This window comes from Toxorhynchites rutilus, chromosome 2, assembly GCF_029784135.1.
Source record: "Toxorhynchites rutilus septentrionalis strain SRP chromosome 2, ASM2978413v1, whole genome shotgun sequence".
Lineage (NCBI taxonomy): Eukaryota > Metazoa > Arthropoda > Insecta > Diptera > Culicidae > Toxorhynchites > Toxorhynchites rutilus.
The window spans coordinates 297,379,768-297,397,948 of record NC_073745.1 but is presented as its reverse complement, the minus strand read 5'-3'; the positions used below and the strand labels follow the sequence as shown (position 1 = coordinate 297,397,948).

The following is an 18,181-nucleotide window of genomic DNA, read 5'->3' as shown; positions in this document are numbered from 1 at the left end:
TAAAGAACGAACACAAAGAGGCGAATGTTGTGAATATCGCCAAACACCAAACCATCAGCTAGACTTTTGAGTGTCGCACTATTCTGACATTTCAGCAACAGGACACTCACCAAAGAGCTCGGATTTCTACTGTCAAGTAGAAGCTCACCATGTGTTAGTGTTGTGATAATACTCTTCTCACACTATTGAACTGGCTTTGAGATGATCACCAAAGATAATCGTCGTACAAAATTTGTTGATTATCTTTGTGTGAGTACCATCACTTGATTCTCACGACAAATCGCAGCTCTGTTCCCAGCATCTTACCGATGTCCCGATGTGACAACTCCGGATTCTCGAAATGAGTGCACAGGATTAATTCACGACGCTCTTTTTCGTTCGACAACATTTTTCCAAATTTACGAAAAATTGACAGTGAAGCATGGCCAAAGTGATCTATACACTCTTATCTGATTATAAGCGAAAGCTGAAGATATAATTCCTAAAAATTAAATTTCTACAGCGTTTTTTCCGTGATGCAATTTGATGTGACACACCCTTTATTCGTCACATTCGGATAAACGTCATTTGGGTTAATGTGCTTCGGGTGAAAGTAATTCGGGTAATAGACATATGTAACTTGATTAATCAGCAAATTACTATTAGACGCAACGATATCGATCTATTTCCGAAGCAAAATTCGCGAGCGTGTATTCGAAAATGGGGAAAATACAAGAGCGTTTCAATGTTCTATTATCAACTTTCAGACTACTATCGAAAATAATAATTATGTTGTCAATTTCTGGGCAATGTGAAAAATATGATATTCGAATATGTCGTTTAGAGCACATTTGTCATCCACTCATCCACCCGCTTCGAGAAAAAAAAAGACGGAGGCAGCTAACATCATACTATGATCATGTCCGGATAATTTCGAGAACAACCAATAAATCTTTGTATGAAATTTCGTTTGCTTTTCATGACACTGGAATGCAAAAAAAGGTTTTCGTCATTTCGACAATACTCAGAGCAGAAAAATTACTAAATATTGGAAGTTAAAAAAATATTATTCGCATTCTCAAACATTAGAATATTAACATTGAAGTCATCCTTTATACTGAGACGAGACTTGTCAATGAAGGTGAGATCGATTTCCGAACAGTTATCGATCGAACTCAGACCAGCTGCTGATTGGCCGATTGGTTTCTGTTGGGTTTCCAACAATTCTTGCAAATATACTTATACAAAAATACAATTTGCAGTAAAATATAAACATTTTTGTACTGCATCAACCAAATATTCTCTATTCATAATCCCATTCAAAAACTACTTTATATGAAAGACATATGCTACGGATGTAGAGAAATGATCTTCGAAAATCTTATAACATTCGTAACCATTGACATCTCACGTGCTTCGACATCTCCGTTATTTGCACTTGGCAGAGAAAAAAAAACAATAAGAATGCCAGTTGTCATGCGTCGTCTCAGTTTTTATGGTGCGAATCTATACGGTCCCATGATTTTTGCCATTTTACAAGTTTAGTGACTAATTAACTCGTCGTAGGTCAACAATGTTTTGCTATGTCTGGAGAATATCGAGATATTATTAAAGAATCAATTCAAAAATCCTTGGAAACTGATGGAAATCGTCATTGGACCGAAGAAAATGGAATCTCATAGACCAAAAACGATCCAACATAATGTTAAACCACTACCAATTAATTGAATGCAATTTCTCCTATCTAGATGACACATCTTAGCTAACAATCTCTCTGATAATAGATAGAAAAGAGGTTCTTTTTCCAATATACAAATATGTTTAAAATATATTGTGGACGAATCAAATTATAAGTGGAATTGCTAATATACCGCCGATACCGTTGTCAACGAAAAAATATTTTTGTACAGAAAATAGCTTTGAAAATTGGAAAACGGCTCCTCTGGAAATGCCAGAATCAAATCCGAATTGTATCGAATACTAGGTGCAAAACGTTGATCACATTTCCAAGTCTTTCGTCCAAAAAACTGTGAGAAACTGTGAGATAAATTCCAATTTTGTCCAGAACAGACTACTTCGCGTGTTTAGCTCCGCATCGCGATATACTTGCATATGGGTTTTCTTCCAGGTAGGTGAACTTGTATTCAATTTTTTTAAAAATCCTAAAAATATGTTTACACTCAAAAATTAATTCCACTTTTTTGCGAAAAAATATACTCATTCGGATTAATTTCACAACAGATGGTAGAGTCAGTTTGTTCCGAGTATTGCCGGAATTGGGCGTATTCCACTTCAAAGCGAAAACGTATCACAAGATGACAAGCGCGGGTTGTACATAATTATTTATGCCAAATATTTTTCTTCCCCCCTAATAAGGCACATCATTTCAGCTAGTCACGCAAACGCTTACAGCTGTTGCACATCTTGGTGAAAGACTTGCAACCCCGTTTTACTTGACGCTCAAAGCCCCCACCGCCCCAGAGAACCCCCCGCCACAAAACCGGCTGAGCAGGGTTGCAATAATCTTTGCAAATTGCGGCCAATTTGCAAACAATATTCCAACCTATTGGAGCCGCCCATAAATTAGGAAGGTTGCTTCGATTGGGCACTAATTTATGGATGGCGGCCCCACCATGCAAGTGTCTTCCATCAAGATGATTTTCCCCCCTTCCTGTTTCATTTGGAAGCATCGAACAAGTGTGATGATGGCGGACACTCGCCACCTTACCGTCCATCATCGTACTTGGGAATCATGCTCGCTCGCAGGACCTCTTTTTTTTTTGTCACCGAACCAGGAACGAACGTAACCACGATGCTCGAGAGCAAATCGAGGGAACGTGAAAGCTTTCATCGAAAACTTTCGCCCGTTTCATACTTTCCATTTATTGTTTTCCTCCTCCCAGCATCACTTGAACAGTTGTATCATCGCTATAGCCGACGTCGGTTTTCGAAGCAAAACAGGGGAACCTTTTTCGTCCCCACGCGCCGTTAATTTTTATGTTTCAAGCTTGGTCTCCTGAGGGGGGTGCAATTTAAGCGCCACCATGAAAATGCATAGCGCTCAAATATATCAATTAGGCTTTCGCTAGTTAGCAAAGTTTTTGCCAGGGTGGTGTCATTTTTTTCCGTGCCTGATTTTGGTTTAATTAAATTTCTAGCAGTCAGTTTGAGTTCTTCCTCACCTTTCTTTCTTTCTACTTCTTTCTTTGGTTCTTCCCCATCATCGATAAGCCCTGGCTCGAGGGATTGTCTATATATCTTCCAGCGAGCATTCCATTTTTTCATAACATAAAACAAAAAAATACTGCCCTGCCAAGCATCCCGAGCATTTTTTTACATCATCTTATCATATCTTTTGATTATCTACTCTGTCCATCTGTTTCACCGTTTCTTTGTCCGGGAAACCATTTTTTTCTTTCTCTCTCTTTCTTCTCCTTTACAGACAACGACTCTAATTGGTTTATTGAAAACGGCACGTCTATTGCGTCTAGTGCGAGTGGCAAGAAAGATCGATCGCTATTCGGAATATGGCGCTGCTGTTTTAGTATTACTGATGGCTACCTTTGCACTAATCGCTCACTGGCTGGCTTGTATTTGGTACGCATCGACCTAGCAAAGAAAACTTCTCTCTTACCGTTGATGAACTAACAGAATAACACCACTGACAACAGGAACACGCCCTCGTATACTCGCACACACCCACACCCAACAATCAACATTTGAAACATTACATACATAACAATCAGAGACACAAAACTGGGGTTTTTGTAGCAATTTGAACATTTGAAGCTGCTTGAAACTTGTGTTCGTTTTTTTGTTCAACCGCAGTAGAGGCAGAGATTTGTTTTGAATTTGTTAAAGTTTCGTTTCAGTTTCAGGGTATAGGGAAACAATTCATCGAAATAATTGTGACACGATCGAGTCTCAAACGGGTACCGTTCAATGTGGTTGTGCTTACGAAAAAGTGTAAAAAATCACACTTTCTGGGTGAACACATAACACCGAGCGGTATCTGTTTGGGGCCACAGTGAAGGTGAAAAGGTGATCGATATCATCCTACGACCTTCCGGTGTACTATTTGGTTGATCATATTCGAAAAGAACTCGAGCGATATTCTAGATTACATACAAGAGGGGCTGTGACTTTGAACTCACATCATCATCAGTGAGACAATCCTTTTCCTACAAAGAAACATATCCTCTTTGCAACTGATTTTATTCAACTTTGCATTTCCGTACTATTCCATGCCATCATTAGCATCTTCCTCTCAATTACAAGCCAAACCTTTACCAATATCAATACATTTTGTTGAGTGTTGTAACAAGACTGAATCTGTGATGTGTGATATCCTGCGAGACCAAAGTAGTGCCAAAAAATGGCCACTAGTTGCTCGAAACATTGCCACCTTGTCATAATTTTCTGTTGTTTTAGTCCTCAGTTATAAGCCGAAACTTTTCCAATATCGACACGAAAGGATAAATTATTCAGTACAGTTGTGCGGGGCAAAGGTGCGCACAGGGCAAAAGTGCGCATTGGCCTTTTTGAAGCAAGCGAGCATAAAATTCCGACATCAGGGTATTCGTTTGATGCATTACTACACCAGCAGCTCACACATATAAACATGATACATTTCATGAAAGTGGCAAAAAGTGATGAGGTAAAAAGAGTTTTGTGATGTTTTGATCTATTTTTTTCAGTTTTGGAGAACTTATCTAAAATAACTGGAAAGAAGTTCGAAACTACACTGTCAATGAAACCTCCATTCTATAGTAGATGATAGTGTGTATTCGTTTGTGTGAAAAAGTTCAAGAGCTTTTTTTTTAAATTCGATTAGTTCAAAAATTGCTTGTGGGGCAAAAGTTCGCACCACTGCTTTGCTTTGAAAAAAGAATAATGAAATGTTTTCAACCAAATTTTTAACGGGACCCACAAGAAGAAAACTGATTTGAAGAAATGCAGTCCAGAAGTGCTCAAATGACCCGACAGAGGCTTCGGAAGGAAATCTCGAAGCGTCGGATTGCGGCAGACCTCGATATTTCTGAATCAGCACTGAAGAAGAGGCTCATATCAGTGAATGATTTATGATTTGAATCTTCTTCTATTGACATTTCCACTTCTTCTGGGATGTGCCAGCGAGCACCAAGGACGGTTCAGACAAGTATTTACGAGTGAGCGGTCTGAGAATCGGGCGGACCACTGCAGAGCACTGGACAAAGCTTTCTATGGTATGACTCTCAAAGATTTACGTCGTCTGGGGTTTTATTTTGCGGAAGCCAACAACCTCCAGCACGATTTCAATAAAGTTCCAAAACTGGCTGGAAGAGATTGGGATTCTAGCTTCACGAGGAACCATCGTCTGTCTCTTCGAACCCCACAACAGCGCAAAGAAGCTCTAATACAAAGCGTCGGAATCCTCAGAACCGTCATCCAAGATGAGGAAGGAAAATAAACAATTGCATAAAAATAATTAAAAATGAATTTCAAATGAAAAATGTTTTTATTTTCACCATGCATTCAATTCAATAACGGTTATGTTTCGTTTATGTTTTCACAAAGAACTTCATATAAATATTGTTTTTCTTTCAACAATGAGTTTCAAATACCGTCGAAGGAAGTGAAAATAAGTTATGGTGGTGAAATTGGGTCAAAAAAGTGGGAAATTACTATTAGTAATATCTTGACAAATACTGCGAATATTTTTGAAAGCTGTGAGCCGTTTAATAGGAGACATATTTGATGTGTAAATAGCCATCAAATAACCTTAGAAAAAAATCGCATTATACAGAAGTACTAAAATTGTAAATATTGAATAGAATTATTCTTTAAAGTCTTGCCAGATGAGTCATTACTGATTATGAACATCAAAAAAAAAACATTTTTCCATTCGAATTACAATATTTTCGAAATAATCTCTAAGTTACACTGAGTGGGGGTGAGAATGGGTCAAGCACAAAATTGAATTCCATGCCAAACTGATATAGTGATTGTTATATTTTCATGAAAATTGGTAGTTTTATTCCTCATCGTAAAATCAACTCTACGCTCTTTTTTTCCAAAAATGACAAAAATCAATAATTCATAACTTTTGTACTACTGGATCGATTTAGATGATCGATGTATCAAATTAGAGCCAACGATCTAGTTTTGTTTGAAAAACACTACACTTGAAAAAAAAACAAATTTTGTTTTCGTAATTTTTGATTATGATTGTTTTTCATTCGGAAGCAATAGTCACCATATTTTTTTATATTTTTTCTTGAAAGCTGAGGTTTTTTTACATAACATATCCGAATATTAGCGAGGTGTTTTTTTTTTCGTTTTTGAGTGATTTTTTTTTTTTGAGTTTACATGTTTTCAGTTTTCGTTCAATATTTCTATGCGACTGGACAACATCTATGCGACTAGGATCCAATTTTCATGCATATTTGTGGCTTCAACTTGGTACATCGATCATCTGAATTGCAACAGGCGAGAGTATAAAGAGATGTCCATTTGCGATTTTTATCGGTTGTGGCTCGAATCTTTCGCTTCGGAATTCATGTCCAGTGCAGTGCAGAGAAGAGAAATTTTGTCAAGTCCCATGCTTGCACACGAGTCGCACTGAGCGACTGTATAAAGAGATAAAATTCGCGTAGTTTCGGTAGTTTAAAAGTTATTAATTAAAAAAAAGTCACGGTAGTTCAAAAGTTATGAATTTAACCCTCCTGTACTCGCGTGCAAAATCATAACACGTATACTCGCGCACGGTGTCACAGACCGAAAATTGAACTTCTCTGTAATGTTGCCATTGTGTATTTTTCAGGCTTTATTGGCATTTATTTGAAGAAAAGGGTATGATTGAATGAAAAAACTCCAAAAAAATCTTTTCCTCGTCTTTATTAAGTTTTAAAAGTCATCTAATTCAGCCTCCTCAAAATAGAGTAATCCAACACAAATAACGAGATTCGAATTTTTTACTGTTATTAATTAAAAGTAAGCAACTGAATATAATTCATGGAAGTATAAAGAGCTATAAAATAACATAAAAACGTATTAATCGAGTGTGGTTTCATTGGTGTGAGAATCAGAACATAGCATAAATGCATGCTCGAAACAAACATATTTTTTACATTTCATGCAGTTGTTGCATGTTTTTCTGGTCTTTTATCGAAGAGAAGAATGTATGACGACCTTCTAGATAATTACCAGATGGTAAAGGTTCTGGAATATAAAGTTTGCATATTTCTAATATTCTTTGTCTCTGTTTTCTTAGTAAACTAAGAATTAATGCCTTTTTTTAGATGAGGCATAAAAAGATGATATAAGAGGATTTCTTTTCCTTTTCTTTTTCTTGTTTTCTTGTCGATATTGTCCATTATTAAAAAAAATATCCCCGAAACTGTAACTGTTAAAAATAACCATAAGCTACCGATTAGTTTATAGTTTACTGTTTACAATTCTTCCACAAGTGAAATTCTTTCACAAGTGTGTATATGTATGACCATTATATTTAGCGAATAACTATACGAACTACGAACGAACTATAACTATATTAACTATTCAAACATTTATATTTTGCTTTTGAACGTATGAATCTAACGACGAATAATTAATATATGGATCCGTTCAATACAGTTACAAAAGGGACTGAAATCAAATAAGAATAGTCCGGTAATGATCTTATGCATTATATTCAATAAATATTCCACGCCACTAACATTAATTTATACATTTCATTCAACAATATTCTAGAATATGAAAAATGGCACTTGTCCAAAAAAGTTACTCCCATACTCGCGTCGGTGTGTCAGACCGAAAGTGTTAAAAAAGTGGCACACGTCCCTATTGTACCAACACATGCAATACGCTAAACGATGACGAACGACGAAAAACGAAGCTAGAGAGAATCGCAAAATCGTAGTGTTGATATTTTCTGAGAAATGAACGAATTATTGATTTCTCGGTCTGACAGACCAATGCGCGAGTATAGGAGTGGTAAAAAAAAGCATTTTTGGGGAAAAAATTTTATTGGACAGCCCTAAAATGGACATGATCACCCTAATGATGCAAAATACGGGTCTAATGTTTTGCGATAAATAACAAAACTACTACTTTTCCAAAAAATCTGAGAACTAGTATATCGGTTTGACATGGAATGGCTGAAAATGTGTCTATGACGAAATCTCTATAGACGACGAGTTTTTGCTATAGATACCAAGTTTCGATAAACATTTGAAGGCTGCCTGGATGATCCCAATCATTGAACTGTATTGGATAAGTAGATTTACCAAAACGTTGATAAATCTTACAGTGATTTACTATATCTTTGCGCTTCTGTGGCATCTTGTAAAATAAGCACTTCAAAGTTGAAATTAATTTAAAAAACGATGGGACAGGCGCGCTTAACCCTTTCACTACGGCAGTGTGTTCCGTCTGAGTGCTACCACTGGACGGAGCACTGCGCCGAAAAGTATGCATATCGCGCTGGTGTGATCGATGCGCAGTATCACCCTGATGTCGTCTATGAACGAGGCTCGTATCGGAAGTGTTAAATGGATTGGATTTGTAGTCAATTCAAAGTGAATATGTTATCTTTATTGACTTTGACGATGATTTGATTTTTCATTGAATTACGAAAACATAGATTTGATACGGAAGATCGATTAAAGGGGTGACACCCCAGACATTCCTAGGGGTTTCCCCGGGGCCGACATAAACGATAATTGATTTTGGGGGTCGACGAGGTCTAAAAACCTCACTTAATTAACACTAAGTAAAACAAGTTCTTATTTGAAACTTTCAAGATACTGTATAAGTTGTGTAACGTGAACCAGCCCAGTGCGATTCGTGTACAAGCAGGAGACTTGACAAAATTTGTCTTTTCTGTATTGCACTGAACATGAATTCCGAAGCGAAAGATTCGAGCCGCAACCGATAAAAATCGCAAATGGACATCTCTTTTTGATACTCTCGCCTGTTGCAGTTTTACTGCAAGGGTGAAGCTTAAGTTGCAGATGTTTGCTCTATCTTTTATGTTTTTAATTTCGTTGCATCGATGCACTAAGCATGTATTTTGTCTTTCAAACGTACATTCCAAAGTGGGTAAATAGGGCGCAACCTATCCACACGGCAGCAGAACAACAACTGATTGATTGCCGCATCAAACGCGCTTTGTTTTGCGTTTTATTGCGGCTTGGTAAAAAATGGTTTCGCATATATCTTATATATATATAAAAATCTCGTGTCACGGTGTTTGTTACCGAACTCCTCCGAAACGGCTCGACCGATTTTGATGAAATTATGCACAAAAAACTTGGTAAGCATGAGAATAGGATGTAAACTATATACGATAACGCTAGGATACCGAATACTGAATATTTAATACCGATTAGTGTGGTCCCATGCAGAAAAAAAATCAGAATATTTTGTTTTCTTAAATTTTGCTTCAAACAAAACATATAACCACAAATTTACCGCGATTAAACTATTTTAGTAGTTTTGTACAAATAACTTATCCGTCGGTCGTTTTTCTAACAGAACGAATTTATTTATGTTGTTTAATGACAGGCATAGCGCCCCGCTACATCGAACTTTCATCACACATTCGCAAGTAACCTCACTTCGTCTAAAGCCAAGCGTATCGCCGGCGAGCTGGAAGTAATTTTGAATGAGCACAACGAATTATTGAAATACTTCAAATCACACTTACTCGGTTCACAAAATGACAGTTACACCTGATAAACACCTGCTGGAGAGCACGTGTGTAAATTCAATGGGTAAACGTTGCTAGAATCATAGAAGGCGACTGCACAATGACGCGAGAAATTGTGATTCGAAGAAAAAACAATAATCTGGAATTCTTCGTTGACGCACATCGCTCATACGACTCTCTCCATGTTCTTCTTCAGTAGCACTAACATTCCCAACGTTCGCCTTATCATCGTAGTATTACTTGCATCATTTTTAGTACTTGGTTGATATTTCTAGGCTAAGCAATACGCCTTGAATGTAACTAGCTGTATCTAGTAACTAGGGACTTGCCTTGCCACACAATTCGACATAGACATTGAGCTTCGCGTTCCATTTATGTAAACCAAATATGGTTATGGATTTTCGGATGGAATAAACATGCTTTTAAAACAAACATTTCAAATGAAAAAGTAGCTCCGCATATCAAATGTGTTGTATGTAAAAAAGTAAAACATTCTCTGCAAGTGGGGAAAAATCTTGAACGAAAATTGTGTATTTAAACGACATCGGGTAAACATTTTCATTCAAACTTCAACAACTTGAATTTGATTCGGAGTTTGCCAATCTGATAGAGAGTAAATTACTTCACGAATCCGGATGGATTGTTTTGACGTTCGTTTTGCGACAAGGCAAAGTTGCCACATTTATATAGAACGATTGAATTTGAAACGAAGGGATTAAAGAATGCAAAAGACGTGTCGATCGAATCGTGAAGTCGTTCTCTGCTGATACACTCCACGTCCCACAAGTGTAAAGCAGCACTGATAACACGTTGGAATTAAACATTCCGATTTTGGTGTGGTGACTAATCTGGGTTGACCTTCATGTCTCCCTTAATTTCATATTTGGAAATTATCGACCTTCCCGAATTCTCGAAATTGTCGAAATTTTTAAATCTGGCATCTTCAGCCTTTTACATACAGAACAATTCTTGCTCTTTACATCTACAAAGTGCGACAATATACGGCCTTTTCTCAAACAACTTTTGTTTATACTAAGTACCGTTATTTGTTGCACACAAATAATTTGTAGACCAAAAAATTAAAAAAAAAAAGTGTGAACTGGTTGATTAAAGCATAAGATTAGTTTAGTGACTAGGAGCAGACATTCAACCGGAACGGTAAAAAAAAGTTTGGTGCCTAATTTATCTTAATTGAACCACGTAAAACATAACCCTAAGGCCGATTACACATTATCCGGTTTCTGCCGGACCGGTTTCAAAAAGCGCCGCTGGGTTTGGACGGATAACCGGATAACAATATGAAAGACACCTCTCACTACACAAAACCGTACATCTCTCACATACACATACATGCTTTTATTTATATAGTGGATTAACAGGTAAACATTGCTGCAAATATTCCGGCTACATGCAGCTGACTGCAGACGGAAAATCTTAAAATCACAGCTGCTGCGGCAACCACGAGCGTTCTCATATGTATATCTCTTGGAGAGCACATAGGAACGAATGTTGGAGTGTGGCACACCAGGAGCATGGTCAAAGTGAGACCTGGCCTCACGAACATTACGCATATCCTGCATCATAACGGCGTTCATACCGTACCTACCGTGAATACTTCCGCCCACTTCAGAATACGTTTACAAAAACTAACTTTAATCCAGTTGCAGTTTACACATTCATACGCATAATTATTTTGTTTCCAAACATACACAAATAGCATGATTTATTTCACACGCTCTGTTGCCACATATTTTTTCAACAGTCTCAGAAACTCGGTTAGATAAAAGTGCAATTTGATGGACCAATAATAATAACATTCCGTAACAAGCTAGGGGCACTATTTATTTATGTGCATAATGTGTTCACTTCCTGTGATTATCTTGGAATTTGCCTACAAGAGAATGTATACACATCCATTCATTCTAGAGTGTTTTTTATTTCACTATTACAGTAGAAAAAAATACGATTCAAATAACATCATAATTCGTTCAAACACTATTCCATTGCTGCTTCCGTAGATCCTCGTCCAAGAATGCGCTCAACGTATGCCGCAATTCCTCGAGCACGCACTCCTGAGGCAGGGGCAGCTTCTCGAGCCCATTTCGCATCACAGCTATCAATACGCGGATCCGGGGCAAAGAATGACTGGATCAGATAAGCTGGAATTTCGTTCTGACAGAACCGATGCTTTGGCGTCGGGCATGGGAACATTTTGACCACAGAGCACAGATCGGACAGTTTGAGCTTGAGTGCCTCGGTCTCGTCGTCGATCGCGTCTCGGGTCAGGCCAAACTGGAATACCCAGTAATTCAGTAATAATTTCAAATAAGGTATGTTGTCTGTGGAAAAAAAAATAAAGGTTAATTAAATAACTCGATATGCTTGTCGAAAGACACCACTCACCGTTAATAACACAGTCCGTAGCAATATGCTCAATGATGACATCGTGCACCTGTGAGCAGGGTTGCCAACTAAAAGTTTCAAAAATCAGGAAAAATGAAAGTAAAAATCAGGAGAAATCAGGATAATTAATATTGGATTGTCCGGAATATTCGTGCTCATTTTTAGGAAAGTAAAAGCAATTTTTTTTTCATTTCAATTTTATATGCACAGTTTTATTCCACAACCGTTCGTCATCTTTCACGAAGCATATAAATTTTATCATCTCAGAACATGTTTGCTTTTTCGTCGGAACTGTTCAAGTTTTTTAAGCTGTTCATAGAGTCGAAGTTTTTTTTACCTTGAAATGATTTTGCAGGGACAAAGTACGACAAGCTTTAATCCTTGAAGTAAGAAGTTAGAAAAAAAAATCGCAGCACTATCTTGAATGTACATTTATTGAATTCGCGTTGGCAGCATTGAGCTGTCATTGTGAAGCAAAAATCATATTTGATACTCCAAGCACTTTTGAACTAAGAATTATGAATAAAATTTTACTTTCCCGCATCGAATATGTATTCTACGTAATAGAAGAACTCGTTTTTGTCTTAAAATTGTGAAAAATATTGCACAGAAAACTGTATTTGACAATATTTTTCTATTATAATGACTAGCTTTTGTGGTAATATCAAGAAATGTGTTGACAAATGTAAAAGTCAGGACAACATTAAAAAAAACTAAAAAAAAAATTAATAATTATTTCAATTCAAAATATAACGATTTGAAACGACTTTCGGCCATTGTAATCTGATAATGGTTTTTCTTTCACGCCAGCTTTCAGATTTAATAAATGATGACAATGTTCCCTCTGGAAACACGAATCGCTTCGGAATAGATATATAATAATCGAACAAAGAGTAAGCATTATAGAAGTGCGGAACGAATAGCTTATTTCATGTAAGCTGTTAGAATAATTCTCATTTCCAACATTTCCATTGTATTCATTACGGATAGTTCTATTTCTAATGAAGTAAAAACTACAAAAATCAGGAAAAATCCGGATCATTTCAGTGAAATCAGGGAAAATCGAGTGTTTGTCAGGATATCAGGGAGTGTGCCAAAAAGTCTGGGAAATCCTGGAAAATCAGGAAGGTTGGCATCTCTGCCTGTGACCATTGCTTCTCTCTGAGCAGAAACTTGCATCACAGAATTTATTCCACAGCACTGGTAGTTGCTGAAGAAGTGAAATAAAAATTTCAGCATCCATATCACTTGCAAATTATCAACTGGTTTCAAAATCAACAAACAAACGTCAATAGCGCACACAACTATTACATGGGACGAAAAATTGCCTGAACTGCACTAATACTAACAGACATGACAAAATGCTGTCAATTCGTGTTGATGGCATGGAGCTTCGTGCTCCGCTTTTGGGAAACGATAGTGATAATGGATTTTCAGGTGCAGTAAACTCATATACAAAATAAAAATTATGAATGAAAATAAACATTTTCTTAACAAATATGTTCTTCATGAAATAAAGTAACACGTTCTTTTGCAGGTAGGGAAAACCCCCTGAACAAGAATTGTGTTTGATAGTGATTTCATATCATAATGATGAGTTTCATCATACAAAGTTATACAAAAATCATTAAGTGAGAGTCAGTTCTACGTGTTTTAAGTCATCACATAATATGAAGTAAAAATTTTCATTCAAAGTTTAAACAACCTAAAACTGTCTTTAGGTCTGATAATTTTATAGAGAATGATTTGCCTTCCCAAACCGATGTCTTCACCAGATGTCGACACTATGCTACTGTCATCGCGTATAATGTTCGTCCGGTCACCGGACATTGCAGTCGCAGTAGACGGCTGCATCACGGCGCCGTATAGAGGTTGGTCCGGTCGAAATTTGCCATTTGGGTTTCAAACCGGTCCGGCAGAAACCGGATAATGTGTAATCGGCCTAAGAAACCTTCTCCCACGTGAATACAATTCTTCAAATCGACCAGAGACAACTAAGACGTCAAACTTATACTAACATGACAACGTGTATATAGTGTTACCGTTACCCAAATACTGTCGTTTCCTCGTACACAAGCCTCATACGTATGTAATCTAGAATCAATCCTTAGTCGCTCAAGACCTGTTCAACCGATGTCGGATTTATACCAAATATCAAAAATCCGGCGCAGTACCGGATACGCAAGAGTCTTTGTCTTTTTCGTGAGTTTCTATTGGTATCAGTTATTGTTTTATGTTCAGTTCGTTAATTTTATTTGGGAATGATAATTTTGAAGGCAGAAATCTTGGCTTATGAACTTTAAGATGATTCATTGATAACTGTCAAAACTGTCATCCCAAATCAGAACAACAACAAACACACTGATTTTCGCTTATCATGATTATTGAAGATTACTTTGCACAACAATTCAAAGTTACCAATTTACATGTTATCAAAATTTCTGAAAAATAGCTATCTTTGTTACATTATTTTCCACTATGTTACTTGTATCAAGTTGCCAAGAGCTTACAACACTCACCAGATCGTTCATAAAGGATGCCCTTCCGAACTGCTCATAATCACAGACCTGCGGTCTGACACAGCTCCATATTGGTTGAACTAATCATTGTTAGCACAAAATGCGCTTTTCATTTTTAAATCTACAAGTATGTATATGCAGTCTTGTATATCGAACTTTGTATATTTTTTCTTATCGAAAAAGTTGTAGACCTTAACTTTTTATTTTACCCAGAATTGGGGTGGCCAGGAAAAGGGATTTTTTTTATCTATTTCACCGAATATACCCATTTCCGGAAATTTTTAGCATAAAAAAGAAGGAAATAATTGAGGAAAGAGGTGTTTTCGACAATATTGACAAAAAATCCAACCTTAATTCAGCGTGGTTCATCCTGAGTGCGAAACAAAAAAATACGGGTGAAACATTTTTTAAAAACGATAAAAATACACAAGGAGTTGATGTTTCTGTATATACATTCCTATCAGGACACTTTCAGTTTATTTCGTGGTGCTCTGTAGGGCCGCATGTCAGCAACAATATCACGAACGACTGTGATTATGGGCTAGGGCATCCTTTAGGAACCCAGGTCACCGATGTCAACAGTTACGGGCCACGAAGTCGAGCGACTAATTCGAATGGTGTCATTAAACTATTGAACCGTTTGCTGGAAGTGCGCAGCCAACGAGGGATCATCAATCAGAATGAATTTCAAAATAAACTGAAATGCTGCGTATTCTCACATTGTTCAATGAAAGACATTTCGTAACCATGGAAGGACAGCGAAAGTATCAGCATCTGATATCGTATTGTGTTTTATTTTAGGAGGATGCTATGAACCGAGATTTCACCGGTTATCTGATTATTACAATGTACAATAGAACGTGTAGTTGCGCTTCGTTTCCTGTGAAATTTAAAACGTTGATCGTGCCATGCGGTGAAATATAAACTGCTTCGACCGATACGACACATACGGATGCAAACATGTGCCGTACAGATGGATCGAAACGAGAACCATGTCGACATTGTGAATTCAACGGATCGTTCATTTCCTGATAAAGCATATTGAAATAAGCACTAGCAGTAACGGATTCAATTTCCGCCCAAAAGCTTTTGTTGAACTGAGTCCGTATTATGAATTTAGTGGAACCGGAACATGCAGGCAGAATCCCCTCACATACCTTTGTCCGCTAAATTTACTGCGATTGCATTGTTAGAAAAAGTATGTTTCCGAGCTGTTCAAGCATGAGTGATTTCTGTGGATACGTTCCACTGGAATCTAATCATCCAATATTCCCATTTCGTAGCCGTTCTGTGTCTTCTTTTTTTTCTTGGACACACTCAAAAGCAGAGTAATATGAAACTTTTTTTTTCTATAACCTGTTATGAAATCGATTCATATGAACGTTTACCAGATGAGAATATTCAACGTCAACGCTGGAAATAAAAATTCGGATACACAAATTTTTTTACAATATCTTGAATTCAAAAACAACAAGGAACCTCTAGCAAAAAACATGGTAATACTAAACTTCCGCCTCGTTTGTTATGAAAGGACAGCAAGCTGTAAGTTAATACCACTTCCACTAATATATCCATATGTCACATTTATTTTAGCCTCAGTGCACACGCTTTACCGCTCACTGTAGGGAATACGAAAGAAAAAAAATATGTTATACACAAGTCTCTGCCTCTACGCCACCATTTTTTCTATATATATACATATACTACTCATAGTGAACTATTCGTAGACAGGAACTAATATCTCATCCTGTTGTCATCCCACACAACTCCCGCGTTCCCATTTTCCGTTACCGCCCCCTTTTTTTTGTTTGTTGTTTTACTTTTTTGCTCGCCACCTTCAGGTACGCGATAGGAAACGCCGAACGGCCCCAGATGAAGAACAAAATTGGCTGGTTGGATGCGCTGGCCGATGCTACCCAGGAGTACTACTACGCAAACAACACCGGTGGAGGACCCTCGATAAAGGTATGACCGGGCATTCATCTTCCCTTGGTTGTTACCTGTTTTTATTTCTAACACACCTGAGCGTGTTTCGAAGGTGTACATCAAATTTGCCATAATATTTATTCTTCAATATTGGAGATAAACATACTGAAAAAAAGAAGACGAGTGCTTTCGGACAGAGAGTTATTGTGCCCAAGATGCACAAGAGTACAAAAAATAACATTCTTACTCGGGGTAAATTCGTCATGTGTGCATACGTAGTAACCCTATACAGATTTTCCAAATGCCACCAGAATTATAATAATAACTTCAAATGACATCAACGAGTGAATTAAAATACATCAAACATTATGTTTACGCAACCACACAAAAGTCCGAGCAATGAGTTAATAAATAAAACTATCTTTATTTTGACGAGAGCGGGGCTCTTCGTTTATTGAATACTAAAAAGGGACTGGTCATTATATCTATGCTAGAGTCTTACAAAGCCTGGCTCTAGCATTATCTCATTTTTACACATTATCTCGTCTCGTTCTTATCGCATCTCTTTCATTATCTCCTTCTGGTAACATGTGGCAGGGGTCTGGTTTTTATAACGGGTCGTTATTCCAGGATGCGTGCTGACGGAATGGTACAGTACCGATTGCTGCACTGTGTGTTAACTCCTCCCTTCTTAAATGGCTTGATCCCTCAAGGTACGGAACGGTGTCGGTGTGTTAATGAACAACTCGGTTCCCGTCTGGCAATTGTTTTCTGTTTTCATGGAGGATGGTGTTTTAGCGTCCTCTTCTTTGGTTGTGTCGGTGGTGACTTCTACCTTTGTATGGGATTGTCTTCTAGTGAACACATTTCGAATTTTGTCCTCTTATCGACTGTTTGATACAATCTATAGGAAAGAATCTTCACATCGAAAATGTGCATCTTGCATGGTTGTTCCGATGTTGATTTCTATCTTTGTATGTGATTTGATGAAAATCCTTATCATCCTAACTTCCAACTTCTGACAGTGGAAGTGCAAGTTTTCGGCCTCTATCGGTGAAAATCCTTGTCCTTTCAATGTGGTCCGGAACCTCTAACGGTCGAACTCTTCCTGGGTCGAGACCAACGCGGCGTCCAAAATCGTCCCAGTGTGGCGGCTTGTTCCCTTTTGCTGCTGCTGCTGCTACTTGTGGAGCCTTTCCCACATGGCTGCTCCTGGCGGTCAGAATTTCAGATTTTTTTTGGATAGTTTTGTTCGCGTCACTCTATCGTGGCGAATCTAAACTTCTTTTAATCACACGCGCTGGTTCCTATTATCTCAGTCCTGGCTCTGCCGGGTGCAGGTGAAAAAAATCCAGGAGATGGACCGGGAGTGATGACTTGCTGTCTCAGTACAGCGGTGTATTTCCTTTTTGTCCAGCATCGAGTGATTAGCTGTGCTGGTGACTCAGGCACTCTTCTGTACGGCTGCAGTTGCGATTCACACATGTCATTTGAAGTGTTATCTATGATAACGTCCGATTCACTCTTACGTGTCGGCACTGTTAACACTGTTTTCACATTTTATAACACTACTCATCCCCGGTCCCTATTCGGGCGCCAGTTAATAAATAAAACTATCTTTATTTTGACGAGAGCGAGGCTCTTCGTTTATTGAACACTAAAA

At 37.7% G+C, this 18,181-nt stretch overlaps 1 protein-coding gene across 11 annotated transcripts in view; it reads left to right on the top strand.

Moving 5' to 3' along the window:
- Positions 1 to 18,181, top strand: part of LOC129771754 (potassium voltage-gated channel subfamily H member 6) — a 405,800-nt gene that overhangs the window by 342,625 nt on the left and 44,994 nt on the right. For all 11 annotated transcript variants that reach the window (XM_055775755.1, XM_055775760.1, XM_055775754.1 and 8 more), the window contains 2 exons: positions 3,422 to 3,576; positions 16,434 to 16,557. In XM_055775755.1, the coding sequence (XP_055631730.1) occupies positions 3,422 to 3,576; positions 16,434 to 16,557 (279 nt within the window). The remainder of the gene's footprint in view (positions 1 to 3,421; positions 3,577 to 16,433; positions 16,558 to 18,181) is intronic.